The sequence below is a fragment of the Uranotaenia lowii genome, chromosome 2, assembly GCF_029784155.1.
Source record: "Uranotaenia lowii strain MFRU-FL chromosome 2, ASM2978415v1, whole genome shotgun sequence".
NCBI classification, from domain to species: Eukaryota; Metazoa; Arthropoda; class Insecta; order Diptera; family Culicidae; genus Uranotaenia; species Uranotaenia lowii.
Window position 1 is genome coordinate 224,085,488 of NC_073692.1, and position 16,885 is coordinate 224,102,372.

Consider the following 16,885-nt stretch of genomic DNA (forward strand, 5'->3'; position numbering starts at 1 on the left):
AAGTGATCAAAAGGTGGAAGCAACACTTCGATGAACACCTAGCCAACGACGTAGAGGAGCCACTCCCAACGTTAAGCGAAGTTAGGGAAGCCATAGCAGTTGGCTGGGAAGGATGGCATCGCAGCTGAACTCATCAAAATGGGCCCGGATAAGTAGACCGATTGCCTACACCGGTTGATGATCCAGATCTGGGCCATAGAACAGCTACCAGAGGAGGGGGTAATACGCCGCATCTACAAGAAGGGCGAAAAATTGGACTGTTGGAAGTAAGGCCGGCTTCATTGACGGACGGTCAACGACGGACCAGATCTTCACATTACGGCAAATCCTCCAAAAATGCCGTGAACACCAAATCCCTACGCGTCATCTATTCATCGACTTCAAAGCCGCATATGACATGATCGACCGTGACAAGCTATGAAAAATCATGGACGAGAACGGCTTTTCCGGGAAGCTGACTAGACTGGCGACGATGGATAGAACGCAGGGCTGTATGCTGATTTCGGGTGAATTGTCGAGTTCTTTCGAGTGGCACAGGGCGCTTCAACAAAGTGATAAACTATCCTGCATGATGTTCAACGTGGCGCTAGAAGGTGTTATTCAACAAGCGGTGGGCGAAATGCGGGGCACGTTTTTCAACAGATCCAGTCAACTTATCTGCTTTGCCGATGACATTGATATAATCGGCAAATCATCTGCGGCGGTAGAGGAGATCTACCGCAAACTGAAACGCGAAGCAGGAAGGATTGGGTTGATGATTAATACGTCCAAGACGAAGTACATGCTGGCCTGTGGATCCGAGACCGATCGAATCCGCTTGTCCAGTAATAACAATGTCACGATCGACGGCGACGAGCTGGAGATAGTCGAAGACTTTGTCTTTCTCGGCTCACTGGTGACTGCAGACAATGACACCAGCCGTGAGATCCGGAGGCGTATTATCAGCGGAAGTCGTGCCTACTATGGACTCCACAAGCAACTGCGGCCGAGAAGACTTAGCCCTCGCACGAAGTGTAACCTGTATATGACGCTCATTAGACCGGTTGTTCTCTACGGGCACGAGACATGGATATTGCTCGAGGAGGACCTGCGTACACTCGGAGTATTCGAGCGAAGAGTGTAAACAACCATCTTTGGCGGCGTGCAGGAAAACGGAGTGTGGATACGAAGAATGAACCACGAGCTTGCGCGACTCTACCGCGAACCCAGTATCCAGAAGGTAGCGAAGGCTGGCCGGATACGCTGGGCAGGACATGTAGCGAGAATGCCGGTGACTGTCCTGCAAAACAGGTATTCGAGCACAAGGCGAGCAGGGGCGCAACGAGCGAGGTGATTAGACCAAGTGGAGTGTGATCTGGCGAATGTAGGATGTCCGAGAAATTGGAGAACGGTTGCCATGGACCGAGTGAGTTTAAGGAATTATGTTCGTCAAGTTATGTCGTGAGACGGAATACTACGAATGTAAAAATAAAGTAGAATTGAGGAAGAATTTCATCAGGATCATCATCAATTTCTATAATTAAATTGCAAATATGGAAATTAATGATAACTGATTACCGATCAAACGACGTACAAGTTACCCACTTACTCTAAAAAAAAAGTTTTGTTTCGAAATCCTATTATATTTGTGTCGATTTTCTGAGTGCGACTTATGAACTGATAACTTTCAGGAATAAATTGAAAATTCAAGATCTCAGCCTCCCTTCTCTCTTCCTATACTCCCACTGGAAGTAGGAAGAGGTTTCAAGAAATAACAGAAACATTTCTCGTATTCAAATATCCTTCCATGATTGATTACATGTCCTAGCTTCGGCTGGACATATAGATACTAAAATTGGAACGATACAGAGAAGATTAGCATGGCCCTTGCGCAAGGATGACATGCAAAATCGTGAAGCGTTCCTTATTTTTTTCTAGACATCTAGGCAAACTTTGACTTAGATTATTTGTACCCCATCTACAAATATCTCAAACTGACTGACTTGGTCGTTTAGTCCTCTTCCCCTCTGTCTGTACTCTATCTAATGCTCGTTTCGTCCATTTATTAGAACAAACTTTCATCCGACGGGTCCTACAACACCACAAAGAAGGCTGGCCAGGAAGTCGAAAACCCTGAGGTAGCTATCGAAACCACTGCTACAGGAAGCCACCACCGGACCCTAACGGAAACTGTTCTTGGAAGTGACTCCAGTTAATCGCCTCTTTCCTTTCCTATAATAAGATTCGCATTAACAGTTGAATAGCCGCGACGATTACGGCCCCCTCTTACTAACCCAAAGTTAGGAAAAATACTACCGGCACATAAAAGCTTTATAAGTAAAATGCCTTAATAAAACCTTTTGTAAATAAAAAAAATGATTACATTAGCTTGATTAGTTTTCGGATTAAGTGAAAAATTGTAAGGGATCCCCCTTTCTCTTCCTGTCATCCCACTGGGAGAAGAGAGGGATACCAAAAATTCATAGATACACTCCTCGTAACCAAATACCCTCTTATGCCAAAGTTGGTACAATTTGACTTTTGTTTGGGAGACCCCTTCCCCCTTTTAATGAGAGATATGGATATCAAACCATAGTTAAAACCATCCAGGTCTTTAAAGCGCCTGCAAAGTTTCAAGCAAATCGGTTTAGTACTTCCCGAGTCAATAGGAAATAGACAAAAATCCATTAGGGACCATCCAAATATTACGTAAAGCTTTTAGGGGGGGGGGGAGGGGGGTGGAGGCGGTGTAGCAGTTTTTTACGGTTTGTTAATATTTGATAGAAAATCTGATAAAAATGTGTTAAGTAGGGGGGGTAGGGGGGTCGAAAATGATCGAAAACTACGTAATATTTGAACGGCCCCTTAGCATATATTGCAAAAATTGCACCCATTTAGACTCCTGTGCAAATAATTTCCTCGCAGTAATATTTTCGCACTGATGCACACAGAGACAATCAAATTAGCCGTTGAAGAATCTGAATCAAATCAATACTACATTCTGTCTTCCATAGAAATGATCATAGAGAAAACACCTTTATTATTATTAATTTCCAACTTTTTTGATAAATTTGACACTTTAGCCAAAATTTCTGAAGTTATTATTTATTTTTGAAAGAATCTCAATACATCTGAGCTCAATAATATGTAAGTTCTAGGAAAATTGTTAACGAAAACTTCAATATTTCACTTTATTTTGTTCGAAAATCTTCAATAAAAAGTTGTTCAAGGCCTTCCGATCAATTTTTTCTTCCTGATTTTGGCGTTGGATGGGTGAGATGAGAGTCTCCTCTATAATGTGGTAAATTTTCAGAGATGCCGAATTTTTCTTTTTAAAGGTCCAAAAAAAAGACACCGTGATCCGGGCTGGAAAATGTTGAAAAATGCTTCGAAAGCTGCTTTAGCTGAAGCGTGTCACATCATCCACCAAAAAAAATCATAAGAAAAATTCGATCGAGTGTTTAAAAAATATTTTTATGTGTAAAAAGGTGCGTGGATTTAGAGTGTACTTCGTTACTTTCATATAACTCGTGAGCTTTTGTTTATAAGGACGCTGTTTATATTTCTGCTAATTGTGTCTCAAATTGAGACTGATGTTTAGCTTTGAAACATGAATTCAAGTTTCCAGTCTCAAAGCAAATGAACCTCTTTGGTGGCTGAATACTTCAGCTGATAGAACTCAAATATTAAAGGTCTTTAGTATGAAAAAGTATACGTCTTGCTTATGGTGCCCATTATGCATTTGTTTCTTCTCATATGCTATACAAATGTTCTTCTCAGTATACCTTCTGGGTATACTGGGGCGCTTAAAATGGGGGGGGAATCGATAAAATCCTGATTTGTTTTCTATAGGATTCAAAAATTTATTATTTAGACTAGATTCAAAACATGTTGCACCTCGCTGAACAGCGAATCTTCGTCAAGTTTGAAAATAAACAGCAATTCCCTTCTATTGAGCACGCGTCAAATTCCATTCAGCCTAGCAACCGTTGAATAGAAGACGTGTTGTTTATCGCGTATTGACTGTTATTCTATTTTAAAAGATTCCATCACATTTTTGTGGAATTTTCGATATCAATTTATTTAACAAATTGATTGAATGCATCTAAGATGAGTGAAATTGTTCCGTACAGTTCCGATAATGTGTCCAGCTCCTATCATCGATGTCAACCCTTGGTGAGGCTCCAAAATCAAATGTCTGTATAGAACCTGCTAATGTACTTTGTTCCAGGTTCCTGAATGGGTATTCGGCTTCAATCCTCGCATTCCACTGCTCAACCTCACCACCCAGAAGGGCACCAAAGAATTTGTTATGGCCACCGGCAATCTGGTGGTTTTTTGCAAAACCGAAAAGCAATCCGAAGTGGTACACACATTGATTGGGCATGTAAGTTGCAACTGTTAATCCGTTTGTAGTTTGATTTATTTGTATCTTGCTAATTCTAGAAAAATCCTATCAACATGATCGTTGCCGAGGGTTCCGGTCGCTTTGTCGTGTCGTCCGATAGTGTCCACTGTGTGAATGTTTGGGATCGGGAAGCAGATCCCGGCAAAGCTCCGATGGCGATTCGAACCATTTACGAACCGTTTAAAACTAGCGAAATCAGTGCGATCGGATTGAGCCATGACGGCAAATATCTGCTGATAGCTAGCACCCGTTTCCTGTTGCAGCTTTGGCAATGGACCGTCGGGAATGATGCTCCTGATGGTAAATATGAAAAGGATTAACGTAAATTAAGCTGATTATATGCGTGTTCCTAACATCGGTATAGAAAAGTTTTACTTTGCTGTAATAGTGGCTCCAGAGAGACCAATTTCGGAAGCTTTTTGTTTCATTATTTGAACGAGTATAAAACATTTGCGTTTTAAAAATAACCATTAAATTTTACGATTTGAAATCACCACACTTATAGATACTCTAGAGTTGCCTAATCGTCTGGGTAAAATCCGGAATATCCGGTTCAGCGCAGATCCAACCAAACTGAATCACTTCATCATTACTTTCGAGAGTGGAATAGCGTTTGGTTATTATGACCACAAGAACGAAAAGCTCAGCATCGAGGTTCCCAAGAAGCACAGTTTTCAGGAGTATACCGATTCAGTCTTTGTAGAGGAGACTCCACGGGCTGTTTCCGTAACCGGTGCTGGCATGGCAATAGTTTGGAGCGATGACAAGAAAGCTGAAGCCCCAAATAGAAAACAGTTTCTTAAATATCTGCATCTCAAGTACGCTTCCATAAATGTGATCAAGTACTGCGACCAGAAGCTAATAACGGGTGATGACGATGGTGAGATAAGATTCTACGATACACACATGCGAATTCTGTACTGGTTTAAGCAAGAAGAACCGGAACCGGTAAGGACGATTTCGTTCAATATTCAACCCAGAAAGTTTGTTCTTGAAGCAACTCCCGAAAACCATGGTTAGTTGTTCTGAAAATTGTGCATTTCATACCATTGAATAGCTGTTTTTTTTTCAAGAAGATCCTGATGTAGAAGTAATCAATCTGGAATCGCTTCCGAGAGATGTATCGCTAGCTGCACAGCCAGTAATTGTTAGAAACTTTCTGATGGCTACTAAAGCTGGCCACATTCACGAGGTGGATATTGTGCAAAACAAAATTCAGGAACTGTTTTATCCCTCCGGTAGCATCATAACAGCTTTCGATGTTCATCCAGATAGGTAAGTAATGCAAATCATTTGAGATAATCGATCGAGTTTTTCAAAAGCTGTTAGATGAGTCTCGAATCACTTAAGAAATACATATTTATCGTAGCTAAATATATAACGTGATGTGCAAATCGTTTTGTTTAAGGTTGAATTTAATATATTCCATGTTTTTCAATTATTTTTAACATGCCTGATAAACATTCGAATGGATAGCATGTTTATTTTTATTTATTTACATGGTTTTCCGTCTCACGACATAATCTTATGAACAATATTCCTCCAAATCACGCGGTCCATGGCAACCGTTCTCTAATTTCTCGTACATTCACTTTCGCTAGATCACGCTACACTTGGTCTAACCACTTCGCTCTTTGCGCCCCTGCTCGTCTAGATTCTGCCGAATTCGTAGCGAATACCTGTTTTGCAGGACAGTCGTCCGGCATACTTGCAACGTGTCCTGCCCAGCGTGCCCCTTCACCACCTTCAACCCCACCAACCTTCACCACCTTCTAGATACTGGGTTCGCCGTAGAGTCACGCGAAATGGTGGTTCATCCTTCGGCTCCACACTCCGTTCTTCTGCACGCCGCCAAAGATTATTAACACTCGTCACTCGAATACTCCCTGTGTACTACGCAGGTCCTGTTCGTAGAGAACAAGCGGTCTTATGAGCGTCATGTACAGGTTACACTTCGTGCGAGTGTTAAGTCTTCTCAACCGCAGTTGCTTGTGGAGTCCTTAGTAGGCACGACTTCCGCAGATAACTCGCTGTCGGATCTCACGGCTGGTGTCTGCGGTCACCAGTGAGCCGAGATAACAAAGTCTTCGACTATCTCCAGCTCGTGGCTGTCGATCGTGACCTTGTTATTACTCAACAAGTGAGTTCGTCGGTCTCGGATCCGCAACCCAGCATGTACTTCGTCTTGGACGTATTAATCATCAACCCAATCCATCCTGCTTCGCGTTTCAGTTTGCGATAGATCTCCTCCATCACCGCAGATGATCTGCCGACTATATCTATGTCATCGGCAATGCAGATAAGTTGACTGGATCTGTTGAAAATCGTGCCCCGCAATTCGCCCACCGCTCGTCGAATAACACCTTCTAGCGCCACGTTGAACTTCATGCAGGATAGACCATCACCTTGTCGAAGCCCCCTGCGCGATTCGAATGAACTCGACAATTCACCCGAAATCCGCACACAGCACTGCGTTCCATCCATCGTCGCCTTGATCAGTCTAGTCAGCTTCCTGGAAAAGCTGTTATCGTCTATGATTTTCCATAGTTCATCCCGATCGATCGTGTCGTATGTGGCTTTGATGAAAAGATGGTGCTTAGGGACGTGGTGTTCACGACATTTTTGGAAAATTTGCGTAGCATCTGGTCCGTCTTAGACCGTCCCTCCGTGAAGCCGGCCTGATGATTTCCCACGAATCTGTTTGCTTATGGCGTTATTTAGGACAGTAGTCGCTCGGTAGTTCTCACGGTACAATTTGTCGCCCTTCTTGTTGATGGGATTACCCTCTCCTTTCACTCCTCCGGTAGCTGTTCTGTATCCCAGATCCGGACCAGCAGCCAGAATAGGCGATCGGCCAACTTACCCGGGCCCATTTCTATGAGTTCAGTTGAGATGCCATCTTTCTCAGCCGAATTGTTGCTATTCAGCCGGTGGCTTCCTTAAGTTTACTCATGGGAGTGGCTCCACCTCGTCGTTGGCTACGCCGGCGATGAAGTTATCTTTCCACATCGTCTTGATCTCCTGCATGTGCGCCGTTCAGGTGTTCATCGAAGTGCTGCTTTCACATTTTGATCACCTCACGATCGTCTGGCAGGATGCCTTCGTCCTTATCGCGGCACATTTCGGCTTGCTGCACGAAGCCTTTGCGGGATGCGTTGAGTTTATGATAAAACTTTTGTGTTTCTTGGGAACGACGCTCTTTAGCTGTAGGTGATTTTCCACGTTTCAACGAGTGCTTCTTTACACTACTGCCGACCGCGCGGCGTTCTCTTCGTCCATCACCCTCTTACACTCATCATCGAACCAGTCGTTCCGACGAGTTCGTTTTACATGCCCGATGAACAACGCTGTTGATGGTTGTCTTGATGGTATCTCAACAGTTCTCGAGAGGGGCTTCGACCAGCTCGCCCTCTGCCGGCAGTCTGCTGCGACCTCAGTCGTGCGATATTTAAACGAGTCGACTTCATATGTTGTTCATTACGAAGAGTTTTGTGCGCATCTTCACCCTCACCAGATAATGGTCTGACTCGATGTTGGCGCCTCGACAGGATCTGATGTCGATGATATCCGAGAAGTGCCGGCTGCCTATCAAAACGTGGTCGACCTTTGATTGCGTTTGGTACGGCGATCTCCAGGTGTACTTGAGTGGAAGACGGTGCTTAGAAAAGGTACTATGCTCGGCCATTGGTTTGGAGGCGGTGAAATCTATTAGTCTGAGGCCGATTTCGTTGATCAGCTGGTGCGCACTGATTGTCGGTTTGAATTCCTTCTCCTGGTGCAAATCCGATTTTATGTCATTCAGACATTACCATTTTAGTTTGAACACTAAAGTACAAACAACATTTAACCATGTTTCGTTGCAGTACCCGGTTTTGTGCATGCGATGGAAACGGTAGCCTTACTGTGTATAACCTGACGACAAAAAATGCCATATCTACCTTAAAGATCCCCATAGAGAGAACACGCAGAGGGCGAATATCAGCCCTAAGATATTCACCATGTGGTAATAACTAGACCAGTCATTTTAACACCATCTTTGTAGCACTAGTCTTTTTCTCTAGGATCAGTTCTGTTAGGTGGCGCTGAGAATGGATTCATCTGGATCATCAACCCAGACACCATGCTAATTCAGGATGGCAGCCCGTTGGAGTTTGGTACCGAAAAGATTCACCTTCTGGTGTTTGCCCCCGATTCGAAACGTTGTATTTTCACCGACACAGAAGGATCCGTCGGTGTCCTGGAACGCGATAGCGATAGCTGGAAGTTAACAGGAAAATGCATTTCACACAATGTGGTTGACATGCTGTTCATCGATTGGTCGGCTTTTCTGACGATTGGGAATGATAGGGTATGTTTTCTTAAAAGTAGTTCCATTTAGTCTGAATTCAGATTAATTCCCTTTGATTGTAGCACTTGATAGAGTACCATCTAGACACTGCAGAGACTAACATTTTATTGAGTACGGATAGCCTCTGCGTGAGAGCTCGAGTCAAAATAGAACAATCTGCCCATACAACAGCTTTCTTACGAATATCGGAGAGACGTTTGCTCATAGCCAACGATCAGTTCAAATTTAAAATATTTAATCTCGACACTTTTGCCATAATGCACACATTTCTGGCACCTTACCTGAATGGACCCATTCGAAGTTTGAACGTAAGATTCAACGAATATGAGCTTGCCCATTTTAACTCATCCTTTATTTCCCTGCAGCTACTTCCAGGAGAAGAATTTATCTCATTTATGACCGATAATAACGTTTACATACACCAACTACCCATTGATGGAAATCCTTACAAGTGCATGGGAGTATTTGCTCATCCGAAAAAGCTTCATGGTATTCGCTTGGTCGAAGACCGTTACGTTTTGTGCTATGGCGAAGGTGATCATGCTGTGAGCAAGTGGAAGATCAACACCACGTAAGTTCAACTGAACTTTTCGGTCAAAATTGAAATTATTATTTTCTTCCTCAATTCAGTCCCCTGATCGAAAACCTCAAGTATTGTGGCACGGGACTGGATCCCTACTGCTCTTTGCTGCCGGGTGGTAAAACTGGATGCTACGTCAAGGAGATGCTGAGCCTTTTCTTCTATAACCAAATATCCCCGAAACACAGCGAAGAAGAGACAGAATTAACGGTAAGAACATACAGTATTTTTCTTTCTATTTTCCATCAATGATTCTCAAGCTTTCCCCCTTGCCTCTAAACTTAAATCAGAAAATTAAAAAAAAAAGTTTTAATAAGTTTTCAGGTTAAAATAAGGTATGAGAATTTTACTACGAAAGTGTCGAAAAAACGCCATTTTCAAAAATCGAACCAATGCAACCTCATCAGTTTTTGAGTCTCTGAAATATAAACTGGTTTCTCATACCTTAAGCTGTCATATAGATGCTTAGCACCCAGAATTCTCAGACATAAAAAATGCTTTTTGGATCCTACTGTACATCCGAATTGTTTAAAAATGTATGAAAATGTATAAATGTACAATCAAATCAAAATATTGGGAATAATTTTGTTTGAAGTTAAAAGTTGACCAACGATATACCCATAGAGGAGGATTGTTTCCATCCTGCTTTGTATTGTAATGGCTAGTAAATGGTGGATAATGTGCAAAACGAGACCTTAGGCTAACAATCAATGCTGCTCCCGACTTATAAAATTGTTAAGGAATCCGAAAGAAATGACCGACCTGGAACTTTGGCGACGACTGTTAGCATGAAAACACGGAGACGAATCGGAACTTGGAACGTTTTTACCCTTGCCCAACAAGGCAAGCTGGCACAACTTGCTAGAGAAGCTAGCCGCCTCAAGCTTGAAATTCTAGGACTGAGCGAAGTCCGTTGGCCTAACACTGGAGAACACAAGACACAATCCTGTTAAGCCCGCAGGCCCATGCGGCCCTCATTAGATGGGAACCGGTAAACGAAAGAATAATCGTAGCCAGATTCAGTACACGGGTTAGAAACCTAACAATGGTCCAGTGTTATGCGTAAACTGACGTTGCCGATTTGCAGGAGAAAGAGCAGTTTTACAGTCAACTGAACAGCGTGGTTGAGAAAATGCCGAAGAGTGACATTCAAATCCACTTAGGCGACTTCAACGCAAAGATTGGCTCCGATAATCAGGACTTTGAGCGCATCATGGGGCGCCATGGCCCAGGACAGATGAGCGAAAACGGAGAGCTGTTTGTAGAATTTTGTGGCAACAACAACATGGTGATTGGCGGATCGCTCTTCCCCCATCGACCAGCACATAAGGTCACTTGGGTATCCCTAGATGGCCGAACAGAAAATCAAATTGACCACATCTGCATCAGCCGAAAATGGAGATGGAGCCTTCTTGATGTCCGAAACAAACGAAGCGCAGGCATTGCATCTGACCATCACGTCGTCCTTGGCGAGATACGACTGAGAATTGCGCGTGTCCACCGGCGCTAGGAGAAAGTCGGATGTCGATACGACGTCCGCTGGTTGTAGAATCCAGTGGTGAAAAGGGCATACGTTGAACAACTTATAGCCCGAACCTCGAAATTGCTGACAGACGGAACAGTCGAAGAACAGTGGTATAGAATCAAGAATGCCTTTATTACTCTCGGCAAAGTTTTTCGAAGCAGAAGTGGATGGATGTCGGGTGAAACTTGAAGGATGGTCGATGATCGGAGAAAGGCGAAAGTCGGAATCGAGCAAGCATGTACCGGGTCAGCCAAAGCAGCCGCCCGCTTACGATCTGCGGAGCTGGAAAAGGCAGTTAAACGAGCTTGAAAGTTGTTGAGGCAGTTCAGAGAGCCTGAACAAAGTCCCTAGCCGAAGATGGAGGAAGAGCCGCTGCCAATGGAGATATCCGATTACTTTATTACATTTCTCGGCACCTTAGTGGTGCAAGGACCTATGCTAGAATGCCGCTAAAAGACCGAGCAGGTCAGCTATTGACCGATCGAACAGATCAGCTCAAACGATGGACTGAGAACGTGGAGTGCTTCCAGTATCTTGGTATCCAGATAACGCCTGATGGTGATACCAGAAAAGACATCGAAACCCGGATCAGAAAGGCCCGATTTGCGTTTACGAATCTCCGGAACATCTGGCGGTCTCGCCAGATTTCTCTACAAACGAAAATCTGAATCTTCAACTCAAAGGTAAATCCGAATTATTGTACGGGTGCGAAACTTGAAGCACATATGCGGTGACGACGAGAAAACTGCAAGTATTTGTGAATCGTTGCCTGTGGAGTATCATCCGCGCTTGGTGGCCTGGCAATTGGATTTCAAATGAGGTGTCATCAAAGGGCGCTAAAAATCGAGATTCGGGAACGTAAGTGGAGATGGATTGGGCACACGCTGCGAAGAGATGAGAACGAGATTTGCAGAGAGGCGCTTGAATGGAATCCAGAAGGACATCGAAGTAGAGGCAGGCCCAGAAATTCGTGGCGGCGAAGCCTAGCCGCCGAAATATCCACGAAAATCTTGACTGGGACCAAGTGAAGGCGCTGGTTCCGGATCGTCAACATGTGGAGGTCTTTTACCACGGCCCTATGCACCGGAGGATCGGCGCGGGAACATTAAGTAAGTAAGTTTGTCTTGCGATAGGATATGGGATATGTTTTATTTGGTTTCTTTCAAACATGTGCATTGCGGTTGTGCAGGAAGTATAATGCCAGTTATTAGATTTTATTTTATTTACATAGTATTCCGTCTCACGACATAACTTGACGAACATAATTCCTAAAATTCACTCGGTCCATGGCAACCGTTCTCCAATTTCTCGGGCATCCCACATTCGCCAGATCACGCTCCACTTGGTCTAACCATCTCGCTCGTTGCGCCCCCGCTTGTCTTGTTCCTACCGGATTCGTAGCGAACACCTGTTTTGCAGGACAGTCGTCCGGCATTCTCGCAACCTGTCCCGCCCAGCGTATCCGGCCAGCTTTCACCACCTTCTGGATACTGGGTTCGCCGTAGAGTCGCGCGAGCTCGTGGTTCATCCTTCGCCTCCACACTCCGTTCTCCTGTACGCCGCCAAAGATGGTTCTTAACACTCGTCACTCGAATACTTCGAGTGTACGTAGGTCCTCCTCGAGCAATATCCATGTCTCGTGCCCGTAGAGAACAACCGGTCTAATGAGCATCGTATACAGGTTACACTTCGTGCGAGGGCTAAGTCTTCTCGACTGCAGTTGCTTGTGGAGTCCATAGTAGGCACGACTTCCGCTGATAATTCGCCTCCGGATCTCACGGCTGGTGTCATTGTCTGCGGTCACCAGTGAGCCGAGATAACAAAGTCTTCGACTATCTCCAGCTCGTGGCTGTCGATCGTGACCTTGTTATTACTGGACAAGCGGGTTCGATCGGTCTCAGATCCGCAGGCCAGCATGTACTTCGTCTTGGACGTATTAATCATCAACCCAATCCTTCCTGCTTCGCGTTTCAGTTTGCGGTAGATCTCCTCCACCGCCGCAGATGATCTGCCGACTATATCAATGTCACCTACATTAACAAGCTTTCTAATAACTGGCATGCGACCGGTGGATGCTTTGGTCGCATGCCAGTTATTAGAAAGCTTGTTAATGCCGGTCCGGCAAAGAATCTTATACCGTTAATTGAGCTTTCGAGGATGTTCATTATTGGAGTAGAGTTTGATTTGTGGGTGTAGATGGAAGCGTAGAGGAGAAAAAAAATACTTTACTCCCACGTTGATAATCCAACGTAGCCCGCAATACAAATCGCCAAAACGTAGAACATAGCCAAATCAACAGTGAACGATGTATTCAAACGTTTCAGTGAACGTGAAGAAGGTGTTGGTAACCTTCAGAGCAAACCCTGGACTATCAGATAATGGAAACGCATAAACATACAACTGCTTGTCGACGATAAAACCTGCATCAAATGGATTTCGGGCGGAAATAGAAGATGTTCCTGTGAAATTTAAATTTAATTATGATTTGGCAAAAGATATGCAGCAGCGGAGCAAAGGCCAAAATTGACAGATTTAGCGAGTTGTCACCAAAGTTGGGTAGTTATCCAATTGTGCCGTGATTATAACGCAGAGGAGATAAGGGCATAATGTTCACCTTAAGAAGGACGCCTATTTGACCATAGAAACCAGCTATAATATGTGAGTTACTTCATTGTTTCGTGTGAAGACACTGAAAAAGTCTACTTCCTAACTGGCTGAAAGTTAGAAAAGTAGATAAAACCGTTTAATAATGCATTTTAACAATCTTTGCCGAAAGCTGAAAAACAGTCACTGTAAGGGTATAATGAGAACCACCCCTGGGGCAGCATAAGCATCATTAATCGTGCATGATGAGCGTTTTTTGCCGTACAATCTAACAGCAAATTCGGCTCCATGAAGTGAACTGTATTATAAAGCTACAGCTTGACTTGTTTCATCTGACTAAGGTGTCGGAGAGATAATCAGATGACTCGAGTTTGATTCCTAGTCGAGGCGATTTTTCGTTTTCATTTACCATTTACCTACTGGTAAACCAATAGGCTAAATCGACAGATGTAAACCAGTCAAGTTCATCGAGTTGAATTCGCTGCTAGATTCTACGACAGAAAATGCTAATCGTGCACTAATTAACAGTGCTCTGTTCGCCCCGAGTCAACAAGTTAAAGTTAAGATAAATAAAAAACTTAATAATGGTGAAACTTGACGAACAATGTGTAAATCATGTTTCAGTGCGTTCATTATAGATCAAGATGGTTTGAAAATCATTAGAGCTTATTTTACGGTGCTCAAAATTGATCTTCGTCAATGAGAACCTTGTTGTTTTTTTAATATTTCTGAAAAGATGATAGGGAAATTTCATTTTAATGCTATAGGATGTGTGTACGACTAATCCTCATGAAAATTATTTAAGAAAATACGTACTTTTGTAGAAAAGAGGAGTGCTTACTATGCCCTGGGTGCTTGTTATGCCCTTATCTCTCCTAGATTTCATCGATAAAAACATAAACATAAAATAATGAAGTGAATGAAATGTGCCAAGGATGTTAACTCTTTTAGTGGAAGAAAAAAAGAAGGTACAAATTTTCATTAGAATCGAAGAAAAATTATGTGTATTAAGATTTTTTTTTTTTCATTGAACTTTGTTTTGATGTATGTACATTAGACTGCCCCAAATGACCCGACTTTTGAAAAAGTTATACGCTGCAGGCTAAAATTGATCCTTGGCCTAGTACAAGATCCATGCCAAATTTGGGCCAGATCGGATCACGGGAAGGGGTCGCTCAACGAGCCTGAAGTTTGTATGGGATTTTGAGCCATTTTGTTCGAGAGGAACATGAAAATCCAGTTTTTCGTCAATAACTTTTGTCTCCTTCGACCGATTTCTTCCAAAAACGGGTTTTCTTGAAGCCTAAATTATGACAAATATTTCATCCGAAGGTTGCATTTTAATTAAAGTTAGGATAAGAGAGTTATTAAGCTTCAAAAATTGGCTAACTTTTTTAAGGGTGACATTCATCACTGTTTGAGGCGACTAAATGTCCGACCAGGACACTTAATGTGAAATGCATGCAGTTTCGTCAAATAATGACCGGTTTTAACCATTGTTGTTGCGCTCGATTGCAATTTTTAATGTTTTTTCTAATATTTGAGTTTGGATGATAGCAAAGATATTTATATTCTATCAAGATACCCAGCTGCGTAGTTTTTAGAACAAGTAGTCTGGGACATCATCTCTTTGTTTACGATGCTGCCACCAGCGAAAAAGTCTTCAAGCTTTAAACTTGCATTCAAGCTTGCAAACACATAATTTTTGCATTTGACCGACGGAACCACGTAAACATTAAAAATGAAACGTCACATGATCAACCAGATCAACTAGACATTCTTCCGAATCCAGATTTGAATAAGAAAAATATAAAATTCGTCATCACTGAGACTATTTAGATTTCAATTTCTGGAGTACAATTCAGATTTGTGTAATGGTGGTTTTCGCGAATTCTGAATTGATCCGGTTAATTTACGCTTGAAGGCCCTTTAAGAAGGTCCGAACAAAAACAACTGAAATTGTTATCTATATATATAAAAATGAATTTCTGTCTGTCTGTCTGTCTGTCTGTCTGTCTGTCTGTCTGTCTGTCTGTCTGTCTGTCTGTTCCCTATAGACTCGGAAACTACTGAACCGATTTGCGTGAAACTTGGCAGGTGGGGGTATTGGAGGCCGGGGAAGGTTTCTATTGTGGTTTGAGACCCCTCCCTCTCTCATGAAGGGAGGGAGGGGCCTCCCAAAATTAAGACAACTTTTGGCATAACTCGAGAACCAATCAAGCAAATGGTATCAAATTTGGCATGAGGCGGTATGTGGGAACGGAGAATATTTCAATGAATATTAGGTACCCCTCCCTCCTCTCAGTGGGGTGATAGAAAGGGGGGAGGGGGGCTACCTTACAATTTTTCATATAACTCGAAAACTATTCAAGATATTGGAACCAAATTTGGCATGGGAAGGTATATTTATACGAAAAAAATGTCAATGATTATTTGAGACCCCTCCCTCTTTACAGTTGAAAGGGGGAGGGGCCTCTTTCATATTTTTTTACATAACGCATAAACTAATTAAGCAAATGGAACCAAATTTGGCATGGGAAGGTATTTGGATACGAGAAATATTTCTGTGATTATTTGAGAACCCTCCCTTTTTCCAGTAGGGAGATAGAAAGGGGGGAGGGGCTCTCTTTTTAACTTTTTACATAACTCAAAAACTAATCAAGCAAATGGAACCAAATTTGGCATGGGCGGTTATTTGGGAGCGTGACATGTTCTAATGATTGTTTGAAACCCCTTCTTTCTTCCAGCGGGGAGAAAGGAAAGAGGGAGGGAAGTTTCATACAATTTTTATTGCATAGCACAAGAACTACAACAACAAATGGAACCAAATTTGGCATGGAATGATATTTGGGTACGAGAAATGCTTCTATGAATATTTCGTATCCCTCACTCCTTCGAAAAGGTGGATGAAAATGGGGAGAAGCGGTCTTCCTTACAATTTTCAGTATAACTGGAGAGCTGATCAAGCAAATTGAGCCCAATACAATTTTGTTTGCATTAGTTCTCAATTTATGCTAACGAAGCCAACAAATGGAAACAAATATGGCATGGAAAGGTACTTGGTTACGAGATATGTTTCTACGATTGTTATAGACCCTTACGCTTAACAGTGTAGAGAGGAGAAGAACGGAGGGGGTTCCATATAAATTTTGTTGTAAAGCTTAAGAACTTATCAACCAATGGAACAATATATGAAACAAGAAGATTTTTGGGAATGAATAAAATGGGTATGATTATTAAAAATCACCCCCCCCCCCCCTCATTCAGCAGGGGGGAGGAGGGAAGGACAGGAGGGGGCTCTCTTATCAGTTTTTAGCATAAATCCAGAATATATCAAGCAAAAACAACCATATTTTAACAGTTGGATTGTTTGCGTGCGATTTATTTGAGACCCTCCTTTTTAGGGCGAAGCTTAAAGAAACAGATTAAAATTATCAGATC

General features: G+C 42.8%; 1 protein-coding gene and 1 pseudogene across 2 annotated transcripts in view; both read left to right on the forward strand.

Moving 5' to 3' along the window:
* The first annotated feature begins 1,798 nt into the window (after positions 1–1,798).
* On the forward strand, positions 1,799–1,911 carry LOC129750194 (U6 spliceosomal RNA; annotated as a pseudogene).
* A 2,087-nt stretch (positions 1,912–3,998) lies between these two features.
* Positions 3,999–16,885, forward strand: part of LOC129746400 (cilia- and flagella-associated protein 251-like) — a 28,559-nt gene continuing 15,672 nt past the window's right edge. Inside the window, exons 1-10 of one of the 2 annotated variants that reach the window (XM_055740039.1) lie at positions 3,999–4,155; positions 4,211–4,366; positions 4,426–4,687; positions 4,893–5,402; positions 5,461–5,662; positions 8,251–8,390; positions 8,449–8,735; positions 8,798–9,043; positions 9,101–9,306; positions 9,366–9,525. In XM_055740039.1, coding sequence (XP_055596014.1) covers positions 4,090–4,155; positions 4,211–4,366; positions 4,426–4,687; positions 4,893–5,402; positions 5,461–5,662; positions 8,251–8,390; positions 8,449–8,735; positions 8,798–9,043; positions 9,101–9,306; positions 9,366–9,525 — 2,235 coding nt within the window. In that variant the 5' untranslated portion in view covers positions 3,999–4,089. The remainder of the gene's footprint in view (positions 4,156–4,210; positions 4,367–4,425; positions 4,688–4,892; positions 5,403–5,460; positions 5,663–8,250; positions 8,391–8,448; positions 8,736–8,797; positions 9,044–9,100; positions 9,307–9,365; positions 9,526–16,885) is intronic. The other variant, XM_055740040.1, reaches the window with a different exon arrangement.